Source organism: Elephantulus edwardii, unplaced genomic scaffold (assembly GCF_000299155.1).
Source record: "Elephantulus edwardii isolate Elephantulus edwardi_28Jun2011 unplaced genomic scaffold, EleEdw1.0 scaffold00074, whole genome shotgun sequence".
Classification (NCBI taxonomy): domain Eukaryota; kingdom Metazoa; phylum Chordata; class Mammalia; order Macroscelidea; family Macroscelididae; genus Elephantulus; species Elephantulus edwardii.
Window position 1 is genome coordinate 6,002,062 of NW_006399824.1, and position 27,436 is coordinate 6,029,497.

The 27,436-nt window shown below is 36.1% G+C and overlaps 1 protein-coding gene across 4 annotated transcripts in view; it reads left to right on the top strand.

Annotated features, from left to right (window-relative positions):
• HERC4 (HECT and RLD domain containing E3 ubiquitin protein ligase 4) overlaps positions 1 to 27,436 on the top strand; it is a 136,263-nt gene that overhangs the window by 76,769 nt on the left and 32,058 nt on the right. For 2 of the 4 annotated variants that reach the window (XM_006889015.1, XM_006889017.1), the window contains exons 16-20: positions 6,734 to 6,853; positions 14,266 to 14,289; positions 16,878 to 16,976; positions 21,193 to 21,360; positions 21,873 to 22,016. In XM_006889015.1, the coding sequence (XP_006889077.1) occupies positions 6,734 to 6,853; positions 14,266 to 14,289; positions 16,878 to 16,976; positions 21,193 to 21,360; positions 21,873 to 22,016 (555 nt within the window). The remainder of the gene's footprint in view (positions 1 to 6,733; positions 6,854 to 14,265; positions 14,290 to 16,877; positions 16,977 to 21,192; positions 21,361 to 21,872; positions 22,017 to 27,436) is intronic. The other 2 variants (XM_006889018.1, XM_006889016.1) reach the window with 1 other exon arrangement.

Genomic DNA, 27,436 nt, shown 5'->3' on the forward strand with positions numbered 1-27,436 from the left:
GTTGAATATACCATGGACTGCTAGGAGAACAAACAGGTTTATCCTGGAGAGGGTGAAGCCAGAGTGTTCCCTGGAGTCAAGGATTCTGAAGCTTCGTCTTACATATTTTGGGCATGTTGCAAGGAAGTACTGGTCCTTGGAGAGGGACATCATGTTTGGCAGAGTGGAGGGGTGGCGAAGGAGAGGAAGACTTTTTTGTATATTGACTATTTTATGACACTGATAAATTTATTCTAGTAACTCTTAAATTCATTTGTATTTTTCATATATACAGCCATGTCATTTTCTAGACTTATTTTCTTGATTAAGAATTTTAGGACATTGTAACAATGAAGCACTTTCAAGATTATACGAAGAAACTATTCAGTATTTAACCATTAACTGAAATATTTAGATATAGAACATTTATCTACTTGAAGTAACTCCCTACTGTTCGTATATATTGTTGGACTTAATCTGTTTGTGTTTTCTTAAAGGTTTTATTTCATGTTGTATGTGCCATCCAGAGCTATACAGTGACTTATAATAATATAGCATCTTTGAACCCTCCCTGCTCTGAGCCAGTCTCACTATTTCGGGCACAACAACCCCCATCACCCGTTATTGTATCCATCTCGGCTGATGTCTTCCTCTCCTGTACCGTCCCTTCCAACCATGATGTCCTTCTCCAAGGACCAGTCTCTCCTGGCCACGTGCCCAAAATATGTGAGACAGAGCTCCAGTATCCTAGTTTCCAAGGAGAAACTTGGTTTCACCCTCTCTATGACAGATCTCTTAATTTTCTTGGCAGTTCATGGTATGTTCAAGACTCTCTGATGCACAACAAGTAATTGTGAAGGCCATGGCCTGGATTAGGTGCCCCTTAGTCTCTAGACTGACATGGTTGCTTTTCAGTAGTCTGGAGAGGTCCCTGACAGCAGATTTTCCTAGAGCATTTATTTAATCTTTTGATTTCCTGACTTCTGTTGTTAAGAGTGTTGGTTGTAGAGCTGAGCAAGCTGTATGTAATTGCTGACAACTTCAATCTCTTCTCCATTTATCTGGTGCTGTCATTTGGCACAGTGGTGAGAATCTTTGTCTTCTTGATGTTGAGCTTCTGTTAGTGTTGAAGACTACAATCATTGACCTTCTTGGCAACTTTTAGTATCAAGGATATTCTGTTTTCTTAAATTAGACTGAGAAATGTTCTCTTAGGGCACACCTAGTGTCTTGGGATACTTAGTGTCAGCTGCACAAATCCTCTAGCTTCTTGAGGAGAGGCAGGTATGGAAGGCTCCAGGCGCTTGTGGCTCTCTTGTTGCACCAAATGGGGGTTGGCAGATGAACTGGGGGTCTCTGGGCCAGAGTTTGCCAACCTTTGGGCGTGCTGGAATGGTAAAATACTGAAGAGCCCTGGCCTGCAGCCCTCGGGCTTGTCTTTCATTGTGTTTGTTCAAACATTCTTCTAGGTAGTATAGCCCTAGGGTGTCCACTTGCCGTATAGCAGTAACTTGTGGTTTCTGTGAAGCAGAACACTGTGACACTGATTATTTGTCAGATGCGTTAATGATTACCCATGGCGGAGAGTGTTTGGTGGAGCTCCTCGATTAAAACAAGCTTGGAAGCAGGAGTGGCATCAACTTCCGTAATAGCTTGCCTCTGGAAACCTTATGAACCTGGAGAGAGGATGAAAGTCACACAAGGGTTCTTCATACGGTCGCTATGAGTCACCTTCAGCTGGAAGGCACTTAACAACAACAACAACAACAACGTTGTCTCTCTTTCCTGAAGGTATCTTACAGGATTGGTGCTCTTTTTCTTTTATATTCTTAATTCACTGGTGAAATCCTTGGGGAATGGAGTTTTCCTTTTTTTTAAGAAGCCGAACTATTTTTTATTTTCATAAATTAAAAAAGTCAATTTTAAATTCAGTTCATAAGCTTAGTTGATACTTGGTTAACATGTAACTTGAGCATCTTTTGTTTAATACTCAAATGCATTTGCATTAAAAAATTTCATCTGCAAAAAAAAAAAAAAATTTCACCTGCATAGTATCCTTTAGCAAGTAGACTAAATAGTATATTGCATGTAGCCAGTTGTGTGAAGCCACTGCTGTGTTTTCATATATTTTAAATATATGTCAGGACAGAAAGAAACACATTAATAAAACAGTGCTATGATTTTTAGTTATAGTTCCACAAATAAACTTTCTTTTTATAATAAAATAGGAAATATTCAGCCATCAAAAGTGCTAACATGAAGTCCTTTGTGAAAAAGGAACATAGAGACTGCTTAATTCTGCCTCATAAAATAAAAAATAACAACCCTCATCAGTCTATATGAATATCATAACACATTTTCTCCTATTTTAAGATGGAAAAATTAATATTTAAGAAGAAAGTTTGTATCACACTTATTACTGAAAGAAATTGTTAGCATGGCAATCCAAAATATAGTAACAAGCACTTTTAGAAAACAAATTGCTCAAAACAACTATGAGATATCATCTCACCACAATAAGGATAGCAAAATTTAACAGAAAACCAACAACAAACGTGAGGTTGTGGAGAAACTGAATCCCTATTCACTGTTGGTGGGAGTGTAAGATGGTGCAACCATTATAGAAGGCAGTATGGCGCTTCCTCAAAAATTTGCAAATAGAAATACCAGTTGACCCAGCAATTCCACTGCTGGGAATATACCCCTAAGAAACCATAACTGCCACGCAAGCAGCTATATGCACACCCATGTTTATCGCGGCTTTGTTCACAATAGAGAGTTGAAAACAACCTTAGTGCCCATTAACAAAGGAATGGATAGAGAAGCTGTGGTATATTTACACAATGGAATACTATGTTGCATTGAAAAAGAACTCATGAAATATACAAAATTGATGACCCTGGAGGACATTATGCTGAGTGAAATAGCTCAGTCACAAAAGAACAAATACTGCATAGTGTCACTGTTGTAAAATAGGACTGACATCGGGGTTGGAGGGAGACTGAGGAAGATAGGATAAATTAAGTATACTGCATTGAAACAGATGAGGGAGAGAACTGTTTAAAAGGGATATATTATGTATTACTCTCCTGACAGGAGTCCACAATGAAGGCTGCATAGTGGAGTGGACTTGGAGGGAGGGATTGTATAACAATGAAAGTTTCTTTTACCTTTCCAAAGGAAAGCTGCATAGTGGAGTGGACTTGGGGAGGGGAGATTGTATAACAATGAAAGAATTTTCCTTTTCAAAGAGAAGAGCGAACTCTGGGGAGGTTGGGCAGGGGGGAAAAGTGCAGCAATGAATGAATGGAAATAAAAAAAAAGATTCATTTAAAAAAAATTGCTTTGCATGCATTAAAGTGTAAGATTAAATCTCTGCTGCTGGGGAATTAGTTAATCCTGAATAAACATGAAGAAAATACATGTTTATATTCTGTCCTAATTCATAGTAACTCCTTCCTCTAGAAATGTAAGTCAAATGGGTCTTGCAGATTAACTCTGTTCTTTGAACTGTTTACTGTTACATTATATTATTTTAAGTAAAATTACTATGTTTAAAATTGCTAATAGGATTTACCATGTATGAGAAAGAACTCAACAACAGATTTTTTTTTTAAATATCTGGGCAATGAGTGTAGTTTGATACTCTCAAATTATTTGTTCTCAAACAGTGTTACTGGACTCATTACCACATCTGAATCACTAGATTTATCTTTTAAGTTCTGGTTTCTCTAAAACATTTTTTCCCTTCTTAAATTTCTTAGGAAGTATATTATTAGCCCAAACTTCTCTCACTTTAATGTTACACAGTTTTGTCAGCTCTAAATCTTATTTCCTGGAAGTTTTCAGAGTACCTATAGCCACGCTGTCTGGAATCTCAAGTCTATACCTTTCATACTGCTGTTGCTTAAAGCTTCATTTCCTTGCATCTTGGGAATGGTGTCATCTTCCCTCTCTTTGATGCAGCTAAGTAATTCAGTCTTTTCCAACTTATTGCTGAATTGATTTAAATAACTTTCTGTTACTTCACAAGCATCTTTCTTTTTTAAATTCAAGAAGATTTTGAATCCACTGCAGTTTTTCACCAGTGAAATGTTGAGTTGTAGGGCTTTTCATTTATCAGTTTTCTCCCTTTTACCTTCACTTGTTTGTAGATATCCCTCTTAATCTGAACTACTTTTCCACTATACGTATGGATGATTTTTTTCCCCCTTTGTCTTCCACTTTTTCCCTTTGGTTCTTTAAGAATAGGGACATCGCTATCTTCTACAGTCAATCAATCACCAAGCCATTTCATTGAAAACACTTGTGATGCTAGTGTTTTCTTTGGAAGCTTTTTAATTTTAATTACATTTCTACAATAAGTATGTTGTTGTTGTTATGTGCCATCGAGTCGTTTGCGACTCATAGCGACCCTATGTACAACAGCCCTAAACCATGCTCTGTCCTGTACCAATCTCATTGCCTCTGACACACCCATCCCGAGTACCCCAGTCACTGAATCAATCCACCTCATATAGGGTCTTCCCCTCCGGCGCTGTCCCTCTCCTCTACCCAGCATGATGACCCTCTCTAAAAAGACCTGTCTTTCCTTACACCATGTCCAAAGTATGTCAGACGAAGCCCCAGAATCCTTGCCTCCAAGGAGCAGCCTGGTTTAATCCTCTCTACGATGAATCTGTTTGTTTTCTTGGCAGTCTATGGTACATTCAGTACTCTTCTCCAGCACCACAGCTCAAAGGCATCAATTCTCCTTCTATCCTCCCTAGTCATTGTCCAACTCTCTGATGCATAACAAGTGATTGCAAAAACCATGGCCTGTATCAGGCGGACCTTAGTCACCAGAGAGACACTGTTGCTCTTGAGTATTTTGGAGAGGTCCCTAACCGCAGACTTTCCCATCATAATACGGTTTTTGATTTCCTGGCTACTGGTGCCAAGAGTGTTTACCGTGGAGCCGAGCAAACTGAAGCTGTGAACAATCTCAATCTCTTCGCCATCCATCCTGATGCTACCGATTGGTCCAGTGGTGAGAATTTTTGTCTTCTTGACGTTGAGCCTCAGTCCATATAGCATTCAGATTTCCTATGCCATCTTGAGTCAGTTTTTCTAAGATGATTAAAGATAATCTCTTTCATTCCTGATCCTAGTGTCTTCTTGTTTTCTTTTGGTCAGTCTAGAGGGTTACCAATTACATTGATATTCTTTGTAAAAAATTCTTGTGCTTCCATTGGTTTTTCTCTATTTTTTTTCTCTTCCCTCTATTACTGATTTCTTCTTTATTCTTCATTTCTTCGTTCTATCCCCAGATTGTTAAGGCAGAAACTTGACTTACTGGGCTTTGCATCTTTCCCCCCTGAGATTACATAATGCTATAATTGTTCACTAAGTCCTGTTTTAGCAGCATCTCAAAGATTTTTATACATTGCTTTTTTTCTTTTCATTCAGTTAAAAATATTTCTCTAAAGTTCGTGTCTCACTTGAGTGTAACTGTTGATTTTGCCTTGACACTTGATGGGTAGTTTTTTTCCCCTTTTACTGTGTCATCATTTTTTAGCTTCATGTCTAATAGTAGACTAGAAAACCTAAAATCTGGAAATTAGCACATATAGTATTTCTAATTGGCTGTTAATGTGGGGATTTAAATTTAGTTAGGAGCTCTAGTGACCTAGTGTTAAGCTGTGCTACAAATCCCAAAGGCATACTGTTTGAATCCACCAGCTACTCCACTGGGGAAGGATGTGTAGTCTCCTTTGGTGTGCTTTACTGCCTGTGAAACCTCAGTGACATGCAACAACAACAGTCAAGAGTTAAGCTGGGATTGAAACTTGAAGCTTGCTCTTTTCTCTTGGAGTCTCTGCATATTTTGAAAAATAGCTAATTGAAAGAACACTTCAGAACAAAAGGCTGGGTTTGAACAGTTTACTTTTGAAAAAATCATCCATTGAAGACCACACCTAAATTTTCATGACTTGAAATCTTATTTCTTAACCATTTATTGATGTCTTTAAATTAATTATTAGTATCTTTAAGTAGTTACTGTTCACATAGAGATTAGTTTATAACTGATGTTTACAAGAAAATTAATATGATACAAGCTACTTTGTCATATCCAGTACAGTTGTTGTGTACCATCGAGTACACAAGGATTCCTTTTTCAAAAAACCTTGAAACTTACTGCCATCAAGTCAGAATCCACTCATAGCTGACCCTCTGTAAATTTTCCGAGGCTGTAAATTTTGCCTGTGAAGAAATTGTTCATCTTTCTCCTGCTGAGTGACTGGTGGATTCACACCACCTGTCATTGAGTTGGCAGCACAACTCATTATCCCTGAGGCCATGAGAGACCCCTTTTAGAGTTTCTAGTTTATGTATAATATATGCTCTTTATTTACACTGTGTTACAGCTATGTAAATGTCTTTGTTTTCCAGTTTAGTTTGAGGTCCTGAATGTGGATATCATAGTTCATAAATAATTCTTTTGAATATAGTAGACACTCAATAAGTAATTTTATTTTTTGCAACTTTTTTTTTCTTTTTTTCGTTTATTTGCAAAATTTGAATACATTGATTTCAAGAACAGATTCTTCCAATTTCCCTCAACCCCACCCAAAAAGTGTACAATCCCACGATTACTATGAGGAGGAAATCAGCTAAGATTTCTCCAAAGCCTCTTAACCTTTTTAAGCATTTATTAATCTTGCTTTATGTACTTAATAAATGTAATGTTAATTATATTGTTATTTTCTTGTAGGTAAATGAGAGAACAGGACAGATTATACAATATGATAAGTTTTATATACATGAAATACAAGAATTAATAGACATACGGAATGATTATATCACCTGGGTCCAACAACAGGCCTATGGAATGGTATGTTACCTTTTTTTTTAAAATTCATTTTACTTTCTTGTTAGTAAAAATTTGCCCAACAAAATATTGGCCAGCACTGTGCCCATATTTGCATTTCCTTGCCATTGATTGCATTTTCCATTTTGTACCACCATTATCACTATGCTTTTTCACATTACTACCATTAACATAAATTTGGGTGTACCCAAAATACTCTCCTTTTATCTTCCTTCCTATCTTGAATAACTAGTAATAATCTTTGGTTGTGTATGTACTTGCTTTTTTTTTTCCTCTCTCACTAAAACCATACAGTGTTTGTCCTTTTGTCACTAATTTATTTGACTCAGGATCATATTTTCTAAGTTTATGTTGAGTCAGAATATCATTTTTCTTTTCTATTACATAATTTAATGTGTACATATAACACATTTTATTTATTCATTTATAAATTGATTTCTATTTCTGTTATTTCCAATTAATGGATTTGTAACACCTCTCTTGGAGATAACAGGGACAAGATTTGCCAATAGATTAGATGTGAGAGGTTAGGAAAGAGGAGAAACCTACACAGCTGAGTAAGGAGTGATTAGTGACCTAAGAAGGAAAGGAGAGAGTCAGTGGTGGTGTGGAAAAAAGAATATAGTGAACAAAAAATAGTGTATTGATGAGAAGCGGATAATACTATGAAATTGAATTTATTTACTTTGAGACCATTGATGATCTAAATGGGACAAGGGAGATGGAACAAACACTGTAGACAATATTTTGCAGGTGTTCTGCCTTTGAAAAAAGAACATAGTAGTAGAATGTTAGCTGAAGTAAAAGGATAGTTGAAAAAAATAATTAACCTCAGGAAATGCAAAACTCATTGCCATTGAGCCAATTCCAAACCATATCAACCATGAGGAACAGAGTATAAGGACATTTCCAAGGTTGTAAATTTTTATGGAAGCTTCATTTTTCTTTTTCAAATGTTCTTAGTCTTAGTAACTCTTATAAAATGACACACAAATATACTAAGATTTCAAATGTTCTTTTAAATTGTCTTCATATTAAATAAAGCTGAGTGCAGCCAAATACTATTGGTGGTGTGCGTTGGTTTGGATTTTTTTTTGGAATTTTGTTTGTTTCTTTCTTTCTTTGAGAAAGTTTCATAAACATACTCTTGTTAATACTGCCAACACAGGCAATTACCAAGGGATAACTCTGTACTTCAGGAATTTTTTTAAAAACTATTTCCTCCTTTCATTGCTGTCCAGTCAGTTCTGTCTGTTGAACCTCCATCAAGTTTCCTGAATTGCACAGAAGGAGACTAACCAGCTTTCTCTGAGGAATGGCTGGTGAATTCGAACCATCAGAGAAGTACTCCTTAAAGTTAGTAACACAGCTGCTTCCCTTGGGGAATAAAACCCTTGCAAACTTATCAGCAGCTTACTTTCTGTTTATAATTCTTTGGTAATATATTAATTTTTTTTTAATGATACCTTCAAGACATGTGCATTCAATATTATCAAATTGGAACTAAATCCTAGATAATCCTGCTTTGGATTTCTGCAGCTAAATCACACAGGAGGAGGTTGCCCATCTTTTTCTGTGGAGGCACTAGTGAATTTTAACTGCCAGAGCGGAACAACCTCTCTTAATAGCACGAATCCTGTGTGTTTAATTAAACCGGAAAATCTGACACTAGTTTTTAAGTTTACAAACCACACTTTTGTGGTGGTGTTACTAGATATCTTTGAGTCAACTCATAGCAAACTTTCATGTAGATTGAAATCTTGCACCATCCTCACAAGCTCATGTTATACTTAAAGCCGTTGTTGTCATTAATATGTCAGTCTTACCATATTGAGAGTTCTGATCCTTTATTTTTCAAAGCATGATGTCTTTTTTCAAGGATGGCCCTGATAATATCCCCAAAGTATTTGAGATGAAGCCTTACTATTTTTGCCTCTAAGAAACACCCTTCCAAAGCAGATTTGTTCTTTTGGCAGTCTTTGCTGTTTATTTATTGTTCAACTTTGCTATGCATTGTGAACAGTTTAAATAACCATGGATTGAGTCAATTAGGCACTTAAACAGATAACTTTGCTGTTTAGCAGTTAAAAGAAGTGTTTGACAGCACATTTGTCCAGTGCAATACATCTTTTGATTTCTTAGCTGCTGCTTTCATTGTGGATCCAAATAAAATTAAATCTTTGACATCGCCAGTCTTCTCTACATGTATTATGATGTTGCCAATTGGTTCAATGGTGAGGATTTTTGTTTTATGTTGAGATGTTATCCATATTGAAGATTGTAGTCTTTGAATTTCTGCAGCAGCTATTTCAAGTCTCTTCACTTTCAGCAAGCAATAATGTGTCATCTGTATTACACAGTTGATCAAGAATGGTGTCCATTCCTGATACCACACTCTTCTTCACGTAGTTCAACTTGTCATGTTCTTTCCAAAGCATACAGATTGAACAGGTATGGTGAAAGGGTACTATCCTGATACACACTCTTCTTGGTTTTAAACCATGCAATATTTTCTTATTTTGTTGCAAAGATTTCTTTTTGGTCTTATATCAGTTTCACTTGAGCACAAAGACGTATTCTGGAATGCCTATTCTTCTTGATGTCACTCATAATTATTATGACCCGTATAATCAAATGCCTTTGTATAGTCAGTAAAACATCTTTTTATTTTACATCTGGTTTCAATCAAGAGATCCATATGACATCAGCATTGGCCTTTATTGGATCCTCCTTGAATCTCTGGTATTTCTTATTGGTGTACTACACACTAGTCGCTTTTTAATTATCTTAAGCAAGATTTTAAATCTTAAATGTGATATTGATGTTATTCTCTAATTTCTACACTCCTGGGTTGCCCTTTTTTTTGGAATGGACAACAATGGGGAATCTCATCCAATTTGAGCTTCCAAATTTCTTGGTGTAGAAAAGTGAGCATCTCCAGAGCCACATTTGTTGAAACACCTTGATTGATATTTTGGAGAATTCTTTTTTTCCCAGTATCTTCACTGCAGTGTGGACTTCTTTTAGTGCTGTTGGTTCTTAATCATGTGCCGTTTCTTGAAATGGTTCAGTGTGGATCAGCTCTCTCTGGTACCGTGACTGTGTATACTTTCCATTTCCTTTTGATATTTCCTGTATTGTTCAGGATTTTGGCATAGATTCTTTCAGTATTGCAACTCTGTTTACTCTTTTCTCCTGTATTTTCAGCTAGAGAAATGCAGAACGTACTCTTCCCTTTTGGTGTGCTAATGCCAGATTGTTTCACATTTTGTTAGAATACTTAGCCTTTATCTTAAGCTGCCCTTTCAAATCTCCTATTTAGTTTTCTTTATCATTTCTTTCATTTTTAGTTCCTCTATGTACAAAAACAAGTTTCAGAGGCTCTCCTGATACTCCTTTGATCTTCTCTTTGTTTCCTATTTCTTGAGTGGCCATTTACTTTCTTTGTGAATGATGCCCTCCTACAACTTGTTTGCTCTTTAGTCTTTAGTGTTCAGTACATCAACTCTATTCTTGGGATGGTTTTAAATTTCTGGTGGTGTAAAACTTGTTTTACTTTTTTTCATCTTTTATTTGAACTTGAATATGAGAAATTAATAGCTGTTGATACAGAGCTTCTCCCCTGTCTTTTTTTGTAGATGTAGACAGTTTGATTCCTGTGTATCTTAACAGCTGAGATCCATGTGCATAGTCACATTTTGTTTGTTTTTTTAAAAAGTATTTGTAAAGAATGAATCCTTGTATAAAATTTTATCATGTGGTGGCAACACTGAGATGGGACAGTTCTCTAAAAGGCCTCAAAAGTTGTTGTACTCAGAGTTATAGTTTGTTGTAAGGAAAGGATACATACAGATTAAAATCAACCAAGAAAGGAAAGCTAGTGGGGGCAGTTTAGGAAAAATTCCAAGTGTAAAGGTACGTTAACTCAGTGCTGTCGACTGTATTCCAACTCATGATGACCCACTGTTGGTTCTCAAGGCTTCTCACAATGGGAGAAGACTAGCCATCTTTCTTCTGCAGAAGTGCTAGTGGATTTGAACTGCCAGAAAGTGTTTTGACTTAGTAGTATAACTGACCACCAGAGTATCTCTTATTACTTTTGGGGGAAATCATTGTGTGAAAATATACAGAGAATACTGGCATCCAGGAAAGATTACAGGATCCTTGGTATAGGTCCCTGGTAACATACAATGTGATTGACTCTTCTGTAGCTCTTTTTGAGAAAAGACTGGTATCATATTTTCCAAAGCTGCCATGAGAAAACACATTTATTAACTGTCAGTGTACAGAGTCCATAGACAAATGAAAACACTTTTGGCATGTCATTCCAAGGACTTAGAAATGCCAAGCCTCTTTTTGGTTAAAACTGATTATTCACACCACATAAGGCAACATTTGCTATTTTAATTTCAGTGTCATTTTCTACTGTGAAGTGTAAATTTATGTTTAATGAAGTGTTGGTAAGCTTTTATTACAGTTCACTATCACTTTCTTCACAAATATCTTTCCCCTTTTTGTTTTTCTTACTAATTACCTCTGTGCCTTGTTTTGTACTTTTAAGTTTATTGAGCATTTAAGAATCCTTACTATACGCTAATTTCTATTTCCCTGGCTATATCTGACAATAAACAAAAGTTAATTCTTTCAGTTACTTTCAATACTTAACTGTTTTTTTTTATTTATGCCTTTTTTTATTTGCTATTGTAAAGAATGCATGTAACATCTTTGCATATGAACATACAGCAGTTCAGTTTTTCTGCTTATCCCACAAAGTATGTTCTCTGCATAGGTGTTGATTACATCTTCAAGTTATGCAACCTCTCCCACCCTCCTTTTGCTGTTATTCCTCCTTTCTCCCTATTAATGTAATGCCTCCATTTTGATGTCTAACCTTTTGAGTTGTTACTGATTTGACTCCATGTAGATAGAGCTTAAAAGACTATAAGTTTAAGGGCAATATTCTTTACTGATTAAGGTAAACTATAAAATTAATTCTTCTGTAGAGTCTTTGATCAAAGTATTGAGTACTTTTGATCTAGATTCTTTTTGTATAGGAGCTCTGGTGGGTTAATTTAAGTGCTGCCACCTCCAAATGTACATAGTTCAAATCTACCAGCCACTCCACAGGGAAAAGCTGGGCAGATGCAGTTTATTGACTCTGGATGCCCACTGGAGGTTCAATTCTTCTTCAGCTGTGTTGTTTACTAATAACAGGTACCATCTAGTTTGCCCAATTCCATGGCAGAAGAGGCACGTAGGTACCCATTGCATTTTCTGCTCCAATTCCTGAATCCCTGTTTTTGCTCTGTTACTCCAGGCAAATAGAGACCAATTATCATGGCTTGAATAGCTACTTGGGAATTTTTTAAGACCTCAGGCACTATGAAGTTAGGAGGTAGAAGAGACACAGACATGAGACCAGTTAACTGAGAAGTTCTGTGAAAACATATCCTAATTCTCCAATCCAGAGAACAAAATCTCATGAGGTATTTGGTTGTACAGAGGCTTTCTCAGAGCTGCTCTTTGTTGTTGCAAATATATTTATCACACAACTTAGCCCACTTCTGCATTTTTTTGGCAAGTGTTTACAGTATGATATTAGTTAATCAGCTGTGCAACCCTGCACTTAATCAGTGCAATTTTTCTGTCACTATAAATAGAAACTTTGGAATCTCTTGAGTAATGGTCCCCTTCTTCCATTCCCTCTGTCTCTCATTGGTAACCAATAACACACTTGGTTTTCCTATTCATTTACCAATTGGTTTTTGTATGTGAGGTTATACAATGTTTGTTCTTTTGTGGTTGACTTAATTAGACTCAACACAATGTCTTCAAGAGTCCTTCATATTGGGACATGTGTCAGTACTTCATTTCTTCTAATTAATGCGTAATATTCCATTTTTTTAAATGTACTACATTTTGTTTCATTGATCTTTTGATGGACATTTAGTATGTTTCCACCGTTAGGGTATTTTAGCCAGTGCGACACTAAACATTGGTGTGCCAACACCTGAGTCTATTTTCAAGTATTTTGAATAGTACCTATGAGTGGAATTAAGAAGTAATATAGTAATTTTATTTTTTACTTTTTGAGAAAAAAATGTTGACATTTTTCTCCCACATTGTTTTCCACAATTACTGTGCCATTCTGCATTACCAGTAGCAGTGAATAAGAATTTTGAGTTCTCTTTATCTTTTTCAACATTTGTTATTCTCTAATTTGGGGGTTTTGTTACTGTTGTTCTTGAGGATTTTTTTTAAGCTACCTTGTATCTGTTGCTATTAAGTCAGTTCTCACACATAGCAACCCTGTAGCACAGAGTAGAACTGGCCCCAGAGGATTTCCAAGGCTGTACATCTTGCCCAAACAGACTGTATCAGCTTTGTGGTTAGAACCTTTTTGGTTGGTTGTTGAATGCCTTAACACTATGTCACCCGGGTGGTCTTACCTACCTCAGTCATGATCATTAAATTGATACCTACTCAGTGATCTTTCATTGCATTTCTGAGGTGGTAAATCATCTAGAGATGAGACTATTTTTCTCTCTCAAAGCTGGTGGCGGATGTGAATGTCGAGAAATGCACAGCTTTTTGGTTAGCACAGAGCTTCAAAGTCGTAAGTGGGAATAAAATTTTATCATTGTGCTTTTGATTTGCATCACTGATGACCAAAGACATTGAGCATCTTTTCATATCTTTGGTTGCTATTTGAATGTCCCCTTTGGTGAAATATCTGTTCAAGTCTTGTGTTATTTGTCTGTCTGTCCTTAAGTAGTAAAAGTTTTTATTAGACTCTGAGCAGATACATGACTTCTAGAATATACTCCCAGTCAGGAATGTGGCTTAACTTTTTTGGTAAAGTGTTTTGATGGACGAAAGTTTTTGTTTTATGAGGTCACATTTATTGATTTAGTATTTCACTGTTTATACTTTTATTATTATTATGTTATATTATATTATGTTCTACTCTACTCTACTCTATAATTTAGGCCTGGTACATTACTGCTGCTTTCCCCCCCCCCTATGTATGATGTAAGGTATGCTCCAGGTAACATTTTAATCAACTAAATACTTGCAAATATTTGCCAAGATTATTACCAAGTCTTGAAAACGTGTAGAATATGTTTTCCACTTTCTGAGGGCAGAGGTGGGTAGTGGGTGGACCTTAGTTGTGGGAACTAGAATTTATTAAGTCTAAACCTTTGACAATTTTAATGCTCATAAGGTACCTGAAAGGTTTTACATTTGTAGATATAAATGTATAAACTTTTTTGTCGATGTATTTTGGTCTTTCTTATTAATTCAGTTTTCTACTGTAGCAAAGTATATGCAGTGCTACTGTGAAATAGGAATAGTTTAATTTGGACACTAATATTGCTCTTTCCTCATTATTACATTCTGCATTGCTGTCTTAGGATGTCAACCATGGATTAACTGAGGTAAGTTTGGTGTAATAAAGCTTCATATTCAGAATAAGATAAACACTGTTTTATCTTGAGTAATGAGAACCAAAGGTTCTGCTTGTGGATTTTTTCTTTCTCAAAAAATCCACAAGTATTTTTTTGTTATTTTTTTAAAATAAGCCTTTAGAAATTATCCTATATAATATTTCAGAGTTGTTTTCTGAACAAAATGAAAACTTTGTTAACATTAAGCTTATATGACATTGAGCAGTAGTATTTCTATCCTCCATAAATCATCCAGTATAAAATTTACTGTGTCAGAACATAAGAAACAATAAACTTATTTTACCTCTACAGATAAAGCAGAAAACATTTTGTATTAGCAAAGTAAAAAGTTTGAAACTAATATTTGTCATGATCTGAAAAGTAAGCTCTTTATGGTCTCACAGGCTGCCTTACTATACAAAGTTCTAGCAGTTTGACTTATTTTTATTATCAGCTCTCAAACCACCGTTTAGTACTTGAGAAAGTAATATGAATCTTTTATCTCATATAGATTGTAGGGCTTTTTCTATAGTTTTTGTTTCACTTTTCTTTTTGGTTTATTTTTACCTGTACTTGCATCATTGAAACATTTCGAGTTATCGTAATTTTTAGTCTAATATTGTTTGCATCTTTATCCCCAAATTGATATGACACGCAAAATTAAGGAACCATAATAAAGCTTATAAGCTAGAGCCACTTTAAAATTGTCTCGATTTGAAATTCCGAAATATAAAGTGACATACATAGAAGATAAACCTAGGACAAGATATACATGGGAGGTAAACCTTATATTGAAAGTATTGGAGGAGAGTAATTTACTGTTGTTGTTGTTGTTTATTGCCTTCTAGTCAAGCACAACACATAATGACCCTGTGAACTAAAGGCCTGAAGTCCTTCTACGACTATAAACATTTATCAAAGTTCATAGAGTTTCCAGAGGTGTTATTTAGGAAATAACTCCTGCTTACTGTATTGCTAATAAAAATCAATACCTTATATTTTGATTTATAGGATTCAGCTGATAGTCTCACTTTATTCTGTATTTGATAGAGCAGCATTTACTTATTTTCATTTTGATGGCTATAGGGACCTCTAGTGGCATAGTCCATAGGGAGGTGCGCTGCTAAGCCAAAGGTGCACCTCTCTGATGGTTTGACTCCAGTAGCCATTCCGTGGATAAGTATGTGCAGTCTCGTCCTGTGTATTTTGCAGCCTTCACAAAATTGCCAGTTCAGGCGAGCTCTGGTGGCCTAGTGGCAGGAAACTGCACTGCAATCCCAGAGGCACGCGGTTCAAATCCACCAGATGCTCTGCTGAAGAGGGAGGAACAATTGCCTCCTGTACCAGTCAGATCCAATTTGATGGTACACACATAAAATAAATTAAAAAAAAACAAAACAAAAACAAAATTGCCAGTTCACCTGTGAGTCAGTTCTAACTCAACAACAGTATATTTGATTTTTGGTTTGTTGTTGACTTTTTTGTTTGTTTCATCTTTAAGTTAAGCGATAATACATATTTAGAAGGCAGGTTGGAGGAGCGTATTATTTTCAGAAAGGCTGAGGGGGAAAAAAACAAACCTGGGGGGTGTTTTTGCCTAGAAAAAACACAGTTCATGCAGTATATGAGAGCTTGAGATTTGTAAACTATACATATACTTCAGATTAAATGAAGGGTACACAGAATGATACATAGGAATGCAAATTTAAAATTCATGGGAAAATAGTTTAATCACTAAAAAATAAGTGTATTGTTCCAAAGTACATTGATTCTTTATTGGAAGCTTTAAGCAGAGATTCTGTATTTTAAAAAAATACTGCCTTAATGAAAAGAAGGTAGGGAAAAAACCTTCCAATTGTTAAGACTAGGTAACTTAAAATTCATAGCTCTTTATATTTTGCTGCACTATTAAAATATCTGCCAACCAATCACTGCATTACCTGCTAGGATAATTGTCTATAAGGTGACTAATGTTTGATAATTATAGTAACAGATAACTTTTCCAATTTTGAGGCTAATAAAATATAAATAGTGCTTATTTTGTATGCTAAATGAGTGAACAGATGTTTAGTCTCATAATTATGTTATACTCTAATGACAGTAAATAAATACTCGTTAATGTTACTATCATTGTTCTCCAACCAGCTGGTGTTGAGTCAGTTCCATTTCATAGCAGGAATCCCATTAGGTGTCCAAGGCTGTAAATCTTTACAGGAAGAGACTGCATATGCTTCTCTTGTGGAACAGCTAGTGGTTTTGAACTGCCTATTTTACAGTTAACAATCCAAATGCATTCACCAAGATTCCTGTTTCATTCCGTTATACCTAGAACTGATATGAGTCCAGATGGTGGCTAACAATAAAAAACTGAAAATTCTTGCCATTTACAATTTATTAATTTTATGAGTTTATGCTAATACCTCATCTAACTGCTGTTGAAATTACATATTCAGAAATAGATAACATACCTTATTTATAATTCACAAGAAAACAACTTTATGAAAAATTACAATACCCATAAGAAGTACTATGTAAAAAAAATCAGCTTGCACTAATAAATCAATTCTTTTTACTTTCAGTTGGCAGATATTCCTGTTACAATCTGCACATATCCATTTGTATTTGATGCCCAAGCAAAAACTACTCTGTTACAGACAGATGCAGTCTTACAGATGCAGGTAAACTATGTTAATTAATCTTGATTTGAAAGAGTTCTTCTTTTTATGATTTTTTTTTAAAGTAAATATTTGAAATTTGCATACATGATCTTGGGAAATTTAGTATGTTTGTGGTGAGTCTTTTGCAGAGTAACTTGGGCTTCCTAAGAAAAGGATGGTTGTATATGACATATATTTTTGTAACGATGAGCTGACCGTCCAGTTGTTTTTAGAGGCTATAAATCTCGTGGGAAAGATAGTGGTGTCACCCAAAAGCCACATGGTTCAGATCTTCAAGATGCTCTGCAGGAGACAGATGGGCAGTCTCCCTCGTGTGATTTACTGCCTCTGAAAAACCTGTTTGAGAGTCAGCTCTGAGTGAGCTCCAACTCAGTGGTACATCACAACATATTACCTGTTTTAGCGAAAATAGGATATCTTAGGCTTAAATCTTTTTATGTCAACAAAATTATAGAAACTTCTTTCATTACTTTCATTACTGCTAAAATACCCATACTTGCTGCCTTCATGGAATAGATTATGATTCACTAAAAAATTATCAAGAATTCATGAAATACTGCATAACCTGCATTCATCAGTGCACAATAAATTATACTGAATGACATAAATCAGTTAAGAAAAGATGGTAATGGTGCAAAACCACCATTATAAAAGCTAAGGAATATATGACATGGGAGAGGCAAGAGAGCATTATATACTGAGTGAACCAACTAAGACACATAAGAGCAAATACTATATAAGACCACTATTGTAAAAACAGAAATGAGATGTGTATGGTTATACAAAGAGGGAGAAAGCGGTGGGAGTAGGATGGTGGAGGATGGGGAGGGGGAAACATGGGGTTGAAGAGTTCAGTTGGTAGAAATGGAAAAAACAACAGTAACAGTGTACATGAATGAAACACACGTTTTAAAAAAATCATATTTGGAAGGGGAAAAAAGCTAAGTAATGGCTTGCACACAGATAGGATCAATCTTGAAGCATACCAGGGTTGGAAAGGCAGTAAATATTAATAAATAGATAAATTGGGTGAAGAGAAAGGCAGTACAGATTGGGTACTATTGGTTGTTTCCCATCAAATAGTAACTGCCCCAAGCTTATCCTCCAGTGGATTTTTAAGAGGCAGTAAATCCCAAGGGAAGGGATTGTCCATCTTTCTCTTGCAAAGGGATTAATTAGCCATTGTAATTAATTAATTTCATTAATCAGTAACAATGTTATAAAACAAAATGTTTTTGAATGTATGAAAAAATCAGTATGATTTGTAAATCATAAACAAATGAAGAGAAAGTCAAGTTTTAAAATAGATTGCCTCGATGTGTATCAATCAACAAGCTCTAGTATTACATTGAGACCCTGGGTATTTAAAAAAAAAAACAAACCCAAAAAATCAGCAATAGACCGCCATTACTAGTAAACACTGGTTTGTTTCAAATCTTGCTTTTTAACTTGAGATGAGTTGGTACTAATGTAAGAGGTATTTTATTTGATCACTTTTTGGGAAGCATGTGAAATTTCCTTAAAGTTTAGTTAAGAATGAGATTGGTTGTCATCTTCTTTCTTTTTTTTTTTTACTTTTCTCCCTCCCCTCACAGCAAGTTTTCTTTCTTTTATAATGAGGCTTTTAAAAAATTAGCTCACGTTTTCCTTTTGAAGGGTTTGAGTAGGGTTTATTTCATCACTTCGACCTATAAATGGTTTTTTTTAAAGTTTCTTCCTCTGTTAAACAGTATCTGACTATATATAAGCTAAGGTCTGAAAAGGAAAGGACAGGTCTTTGGTGTAATATTCTAAAAGTACTGTATAAGTAGTGGGGAAACCCAACTAAAATTATGTTAACTGTACTTGTTGTTATTGTTGTGTACCGTCAGGTCAGAACCCACCCAAAGCTAATGGTCCAGCAGGCTTTCAGAGGAAATGAATCAGAGGCAATTAATCATATGGGAGAAGATGCCCCTCCTCCCTCAGAGCAGCTGGTGGATTATTGAACCACCTGTCTTCAGGATTACAGTGTAGCTTCTTAATTACATTTTAATAAAGAGAAGAATAATGTTATTTAAGGGTTCTTATACTAACAAGTTAAAGCAATGAGTTAACATTCTTCTAAGTGGTATAGCACAGATCTGTCCATTTGCTGTACAGAGAGAGGTAACTCGTAGTTGTTGTGATGCCAAACACTGTGACACTGATGTGTCAAATGCAGTAATGGTTACCCATGGTGGACGGTGTTCGGTGGAGCTCCCTGATTAAAACAAGCTTGGAAGCAGGAGTGGCATCCACTTCAAAAATAGCTTGCCTCCAGAAACTCTGAACTTGGAGAAGCTATGAAAGTTATATAAGTTTTCAGGTCTTTCTGAACACTGAGTTCTTTCTCGCTGTGAGTTGTTGACAACTGGACAGCACTTAACAACAACAACAATACTAACAACTTAAATCAATGGGTTCAAGATTTGAAACCTTTAAATAGAGGAACTTGGAAAATTTTTCCCACTTTTAGTAAGTTTTTATAAAATTATTCTTTCTTAGATTTTTTTCTAAAATTGCTTTTTTCCTCCATATTTTGTACATTTTCCTCCCTTCTCTTGATTCCCACTTCATAAGTCCACTTTGCAGTGCACCTTTTGTTCCAGATTATTGCCATACATGTAATGCCTAATCATTTCTTTTTTTTCCAGACAGTTCTTCCCCTTCACCTGTTCCAATCAGTGTTCATTATCTATCCATTATTTTCCTATTCCCTCCCCAACCCTCCACGTCAGTCCTGTTTTATAACAGTGACGTTAGCAATATTTGACCTTCTGTAACTGAGATATTTCACTCAACAAATGTCTTCCAGGCTCACCCATGTTGTGTAATTTTTTTTTCCAGTGCTGCATAATATTCCATTTTGTGACTGTACCTTAGTTTTTCTGTACATTCATTTGTTGATGGGCACTTGGGTTGCTTCCATCTCTTCACTATTGTGATGACACAACAGCAGTAAACATGGATGTGCATACATCTGTTGAGTCATGGCTCTGATTTCTTTAGAGTATATTCCTGTAGTAGAATTGCTGGGTCAAATGGTATTTCTTCCAATTTTTTGAGAAAGCCTGATCACCTTCCATAGTGGTTGTACTATTTCAGACTCCTACCAGCGATGATAAAAGAGTCCCAACCTCTCCACAAACTCACCAGTATGTTGTTTGCTGTACTCTTGAATTTTGTTATTGTTACTGGGACAAAACTATTTTTTATAGCACACAGCAGACTACCCCAGCAGAGTTCCCTTTGCTGCCCTATTAGTTTCTGGTGAAATAATAACCAGTATATCCATATTATCAATGTTCCATATTTAATTATTTAATGGACATAATTCTTCACATTACCAAATAGGCCCAAGGCTTCAGATGCTAGCAACAATCAATATTGAAAGTCCCCTGCTAGCTCCAGACTTGGGATTTTGCACTACCTCTTCAGGTGCTAGCCACTAGTTTTGAGGCTCTTTGCTCCCTTCATTTCTGACCTAGTGGCTGTCAGTTGTCCTTTAGGTTTTATAATTTAATGGAATCCCTCAGAAAAGTCATAGAAAGTGGTGTTATAATTAAGAGTTTTATTCTAGGGTAAAAGGATATACATGAAAATATTCATAGAATAAGTGTGGAAGGAGCTCCCCTGTGGAGTTTCCATGTCCCAAACAAAAGGCAGCATGCTGCTTTCTTAGGTTCATGAGTGTCCCATCAACCAGGAAACTCTGGGAAACGTTTTATGATTCATTATGTTGAAATGATTGAGTTATGCCCCTCTCTCATCCAGTTTGGCTAATCACAAGGTTGTTTTTCTGACCTCAGCTGAGTTACTTTATTAAATTTGATATAGATGTCTGCAGGTAAGAGAGACACCTCATTTACTCAGAAAAATCCAAGAGTTCAGTTATCCCTTTCAAACCAAGAACAAGGATTACATTACTTTGAGTTAAAATTAATGTAAACCCCATATACCTTAATTTTTTTTTTTTTTAATAAAAAAGCCCTCAAAGGAATGCTTTTATCCAGGCAAGTGTTAACAAACTCTTACAATGTACTAAATACTGTGCTAGTTGTGCAAACAAAATTCAGTAACAATGGGATATTGTAGAAATTACAGCATTCTTAGTTATTATGTACAGCTTATTTTATCCAGTCACATTTGCTTCTTTATAGCATTGCTATTAAAATTACAATCTTTTGTTTTCTAGATGGCTATTGATCAAGCCCACAGACAGAATGTCTCCTCTCTTTTTCTCCCAGTGATTGAATCTGTGAATCCCTGCTTAATTCTTGTGGTGCGTAGAGAAAATATTGTAGGAGATGCAATGGAGGTCCTTAGGAAAACAAAGAATATTGATTACAAAAAGCCACTCAAGGTAATTTGACATTTTATTCTGTATAATTAAGATTGTTACTTAGAAATTGTATGTTTAATAGTTTCCTGTTGTTTTTTAAATTCTTTTTACTGTGGTCAAATTAATACCAAACATTTACCAGGTTAATGTTTTTTTACATGTATAACTATCTCCATTACCTACTGCCAGATTTTTCTTTACTTAACTTTGAAGTTGCCTTTTATATAGATCTTTAAGGGACTGGTGGCCTAGTGGTAAAAGGAGTCATGCTGCCAACCTAAAGGTAGGTGGTTCGAATCCCCCAGTTGAACTGTGCAATTTACAGCCTCTGAAAATCTGCTCCAGATTTAGCTATGAGTCAGCTGTGGCTCAATGGCAGAGTTTTTAAATAGATTTTCCCTTCCTCTCTCGTTTTCCTTTTTAAACTAATAAGTGCTGTGTATATGTTAGGAATAAATAATAGGTACCAGGGTCTCCAGGATGTACTTCTTTGTTTTTATAATCTCTTTTTTATTTGCATTGTGTTACTGTAGGTTATTTTTGTTGGGGAAGATGCTGTTGATGCCGGAGGAGTACGCAAAGAATTTTTCTTGCTCATCATGAGGGAATTACTGGATCCTAAATATGGCATGTTTAGGTATTATGAAGAGTCAAGACTCATTTGGTTTTCTGATAAGGTGAAAAAACTAACCATCTAAATTACTTCTGACTGGATACCTATGTTTCTACATCTATATGTATCAAGTTAGTAAACAAAGAATAGTTGCTGGATTCCTAGTAGATTTTGTTCAGGGATCTGCTTTAAAGCAATTTGAAAATTATTAATTGTCTGAATTCAAGATCCTCAGAACAAATTAATGTTTACCACATACCTCAGATTAGCAAAATAAATTGAGAATGATATATATAAAATTCATTTAGACTATTTCTTCTGCTTGTGAAGATTAAAGATTGAATAGTAATTGTCAGGTTAATATTTCTTTGGGTTAAGAATGAAATCCTGCTACTCGATGGCACATAACAACAACAACAAGAATTAATATTAGAGTCATTCATTATTTTAATTTACAACAGGAGTCTGCAAAATATGGCCCAAAATCCTAATTATTCATAGCCTGTGTTTTTGTAAATAAAATCACAACTATCCTTTTTTCTGTTTAAAAATCTATAGCGACATGGTGGTTAAAATACTGCCTTGCTAACTATAGGTCAGTAATTTAGACCCCCAGTCACTTTATGAGAGAAAAATGTAACAGTTTGTTCCAGTAAAGATTACAGTTTAGGACTCTGTTCTATATTATAGGTTCATTATGATTTGTAATTGATTCAGTGTCAATAGATGTATTGCTTTTTTTACAGCAGTGGCAGAAACAGTTGAACAGTTGTGAACAAAGATCCAGTGACCAGTAAAAATTAAAATATTTCCAGTGTGATTGGTATATGACAGACTGTATTTGTTGACTCCTGATTTAAGGAATTTAATGAAAAGAAAATGGTTGATTCAGTCTGTAGCACTCTGAGTGGGGAAAAAGAGACTAGACTATCTACTTGTGTTGGTTCCAAAGTCCTCGCATTATTTTATCCTTCTTCTAGGTTGTCAGCTGCCTTAGTTGTGATGCTCTGAAGGAGACAGGATTGGTTTTGTTGGGGGTTTGTTAACTCATAGGATTTTCAAGAATGTGACATTAAAGGAACAAATCACCAGGCCTGTCTTCTGAGACACCTCTGGGTAGATTCAGTCAACCAGCTTTTGGCTAGTTTATTCAGTTTGTGCACCCCAGGACTCCTCAATGCCTGTAATTAATTCATTGTTATGAGATGCCCTCAAAACACTGCCCAGTGATGAGTATCCCCACATTTATTATACCATCAAGTGGATGCAGACTCATAGTGACCCTCCATTGGGTTTTTGATGCTGTACACTTTTATGGGAAGAGACTAACCTTTCTCCTATAGAGTGCCCGGTGGATTTGAACTGCTAACCTTTTCTTAGCACAACAGGCTACTTTCACATTAAACCCAAACCCACTGCGATTGAATTAATACCAACTCATAGTCACTCTGGTTTCCAAGGTTTTACATCTTTGTGGGAGGAGACTACTCATCTTACTCCTGTAGAGTGACTGCAAAATAGTGCTACTCTGCTTCTGAAAAGTCTTTTTTGTTTTGCCAGTTTTTAAACCTCTGTATAGAGAAATGTCTCCGTATCAACTATTTGATTCCTTAATACTGCAGTTCCTAAAGAGTGATGCACTGATAAGTACTCGACTACTAATTAAAATGTTGTTTTGAAACCATCAGTGCCTCTTTGAGGAAGGAAAAACCCCACGGTATTTACTCCTGTGATGTTTACAGCCCAGAAAGCCCTGTGGGTAATTCTACTTTGTCTTATAGAGTCACTATGAGATGCATCTGAATGTGAAAGATCAACACAGTCAGGATGGGAGAAGGGCATTGGAGGCTTGAGGTGATGAAATAGTTACCTGTTCCTTCTTCTTTGGGAGGATTCAGTAGTGATACCATCTGGTCTAAGAGCTTTGCTGGCCTAGTGGTAAACAGCTGTGCTGCAGTTCAAAATGCAAATAGTTTGAATCCATTTGTCCCATGGGAAAAGGATGGGCAGTCTCCTTCCATGTAGTTTACTGCCTCTGAAAACCCACTGGACAGCCAGCTATTACTTGTTTCTGACCTCAATAGCACAGAACAACAACAACAACCATTTAAACCTTGGCTTGTCGTCTTTCGTGGAAGATTTTTTTATTACTCAGATACCTTTTTATCTCAGATATATCACTCAGATTTTTTTAACTCAGATTTTCATATTTCTAGAGTTGGTTTAGATAGTTTATATTTCTAATACAATAATAATTTGTCTATTTTACATACAATTTTTCATAGTATCCTCTTACGGTCCTTTAATTTGTGTAATAACAGTGATGTCCTCCTTTTCTTTGTTGACTTAGCAGATTGAGACTTTGGTTTTTTAATTGATCAGTCAAGCGGAGTTTGTCAAATGCATTCTGTTACCTCTTTAATTAATCCCTGCTTTAATGTTGTGTATTTTTTATTCCCTTAGGTATACAGTTTGGTTAATGGATGCTTTTCTTTTTAAAAGATTCTCTCACCATTGCTTTCATAGCAGCTATACCTTTCCATGGGATGTGTTTCCATTTGTCTCAAAGTATATTATTAGCTTCATTTATAATTTCTCCTTTGATCAATGGTCATTTAAGAATGTTAACTTTAATTTCTACACATTTGTGAAACTTAAACAGTTTTTCTGTTTCTTCTACTTTCCATTCCTTTCTGATCAGAAAGGAGGCCAGTGTTTTTAAAGTAATTGAGGAAGATTTTTTTGTAGTCTAACATAGTCTGTCCTCCTGAATATTCCATATGCACTTTAGAAAATGTGTATTCTACTATTTCGCTATTTGTCTTTTATATCTTAGCATTTTCCTTTATTTCTGCCTTTTGTGCTTAATTATTTTTATTCTCTTTTTCCTTTTGTATATATATTTCTTAATACATACACACAAAGTCCCTGATCTGAGTATATATCTTCTTAGTAGTTATTCTGGGACTATAATTAGCATCTTAAATTGATAACAGTCTAGTTGTAATAGCACTTTTACTTTTTAATACCAAAGAGTTTCTTTTGTTTAGGGTCAAGCTGTAGGGTTCTAATGGCAGTCTGGAGCATGCATTGGCCAAAATAGATTAAGAACAGAAGACAGGGAATTTCTCCATAGATAGACATTCCCAGTGCAGTAAAATACAGTTGAGGATGAAGAGAAAAGAATTCAAGACTTAGTTTCTCATCGCCTATCCAGTGTAAACGGGGGAAAACATGGTGAATAGTGAAGTCGAGTTAAGTTCTCTAAACCTTGTCAAGTCAGATTCCTAGTTCCTCAGTCTGTGCATCACGGCAAGAAACTGCACTGCAATCCCAGAGGTGCGAGGTTCAAATCCACCAGATGCTCTGCTGAAGAAGGAGGGACAATCTTCTCCTATACCAGTCAAATCTGATTTGACAGTACACACATAAAAAAAATAAATAAATAAAATATTTGTCTAAAAAACAATACAGCTTTTTAATTTAATAATACTAGCTGCTACTTCCCTGGGCATTTCCTATGGACTGTGCTCATCACTCAGTGTCTGGGTCACCAGAGATAATAACTCAAATCCTTGCTGGTGACACAGGTAGAAGACTCAAAGCTCACAGACCTTCTCCCCTGAAAGAGCTGTGCATTACATCATGTTTCAAATCACAAGAAGATGAGCAACAGACAGACAGGATTTAAGTCAAGCTCATTCTTCCTGAATTCACCAGTTTTCACAAAAGGTTTCTTTCAAAAAAGGACAAGGTGGTTCTCTCTATACCTCTCTCCTTAAAGACAGGCATGGGGGAGGCAGCAGCAATCATCAAAACCTTATCAGTTCACCCACATTTGCATTTCCCTGCAGAGATGGTCCTTTATGTCCTGATCATCTTTAGAACCTTGGCACATAGCTTAATCTACCTGTGGTTGAAGGGTGGGTATGTGTTGAAATTTTGAATGTCAGAAACAGGTGTTATAAATAGGGATGCTCATATGATTGATCATTCTGACCCAGAGAATTTGACTTTTTATTATTAATTGTAGTCCTGAGTCACGCAAAGCCAGTAAACAGTAACAATTCTAGCCAGTAGTTCCACCTAAAAAATAACTTCACTCCTGTCTGAGAAACATACACACAGCATACCAAGCTGCATTGGGTCATGGTCTTCATGTTTGTTTTGGCATCAGCTTGAGTAAAAGCCAACTCTTGTTTACACATTCTGCTCCACCATCACAGAGTTCTTTCTATCCGCCATTTCTTGTCTGCTGCTGAGTGTTGATACTGTTGCTGTTACGTGCCATCAAGTCGCCTGTGCCTCATGGTGACCCTGTGTAAAACTCTGAACTCTGCTCTGTCTTGAGCCAATTTCCTTTTCTCCAACACACCTGCCCCCATTACCCCAGTCATTGAGTCAGTCATTCTCATTTAACGTCTTCCTCTCTTCCTCTGTCCCTCCACTTTTCCAAGCATGTTGTCCCTTTCCTAGGACTGGTCTCTCTTGGCAACACAAACCTTTTTGTTCTCCTAGCAGTCTATGATATATATTCAATACTCGTCTTGAGCACCACAACTCAAAGGCATCAAGAATTCTGCTATCATCCTTAGTTATTGTCCAGCTCTCTGATGCATAGCAAGTAATTGTGAAGACTGTGGCCTGGATTAGGTGCATTCCAGACTGAGATCTTTGCTTTTTACAGGTCCCCAACAGCAGATTTTCCCAGTGAAATTTGTCTTTTGATTTCCTGGCTGCTGGTACCAAGAGTGATGTTCATGGAACCAAGCAAACTGAAGCTGTTAATAATCTCTGTCTCTTCTTCTCTCATGATGGTGCCAGTTGACCCAGTGATGAGTCTTTGTTTTCTTAAGATTGAGCTTCAAACCAAGTTGAAGGCTGCAGTCCTTAACTTTCTGTAGCAAATGCTTCACAGGTCCTCCTCAGTTTCAGCAAGCAAGGTTGTTGATGAGTCTTCCTCCAATCCTGATGCCACATTCCTCCTCATAGAGCCCAGACTCCTGGATGATCTGTTCTGCATATAGATTGAAAAGGTATGGAGTATAGGATGCATCCCTGACATACACCTTTCCTGACTTTGAATTATGCAGCATTTCCTTCTTCTGCTCTGACGACTGCCTCCTGGTCCAAGTAAAGGTTTTCCAAAAGCTTTCAAGTTTTCTGGGATTCCCATTCTTCTCAAAGTTAGCCACAGTTTGTTGTGATCCGCATAGTCAATGAAACACAGATAAACGTTCCTCTGGTACACTCTGCTTGCAGCTAAGATCCATCTAACATTGGCTGTAATGTCCATAGTGCCACAGCCTCTTCTAAACCCAGCTTGCACATCTAGCAATTCACTGTTGATGTGCTGTTCCAGTTGTTTTTGGATCATTTTCAGTGTGGTCTTGCTTGCATGTGATATTGATACTGTCTGATAATTTCCACATGGTTTGGTTTATTTTAATAATTTTAATGAACATTTACAGAGATTTTGGATTT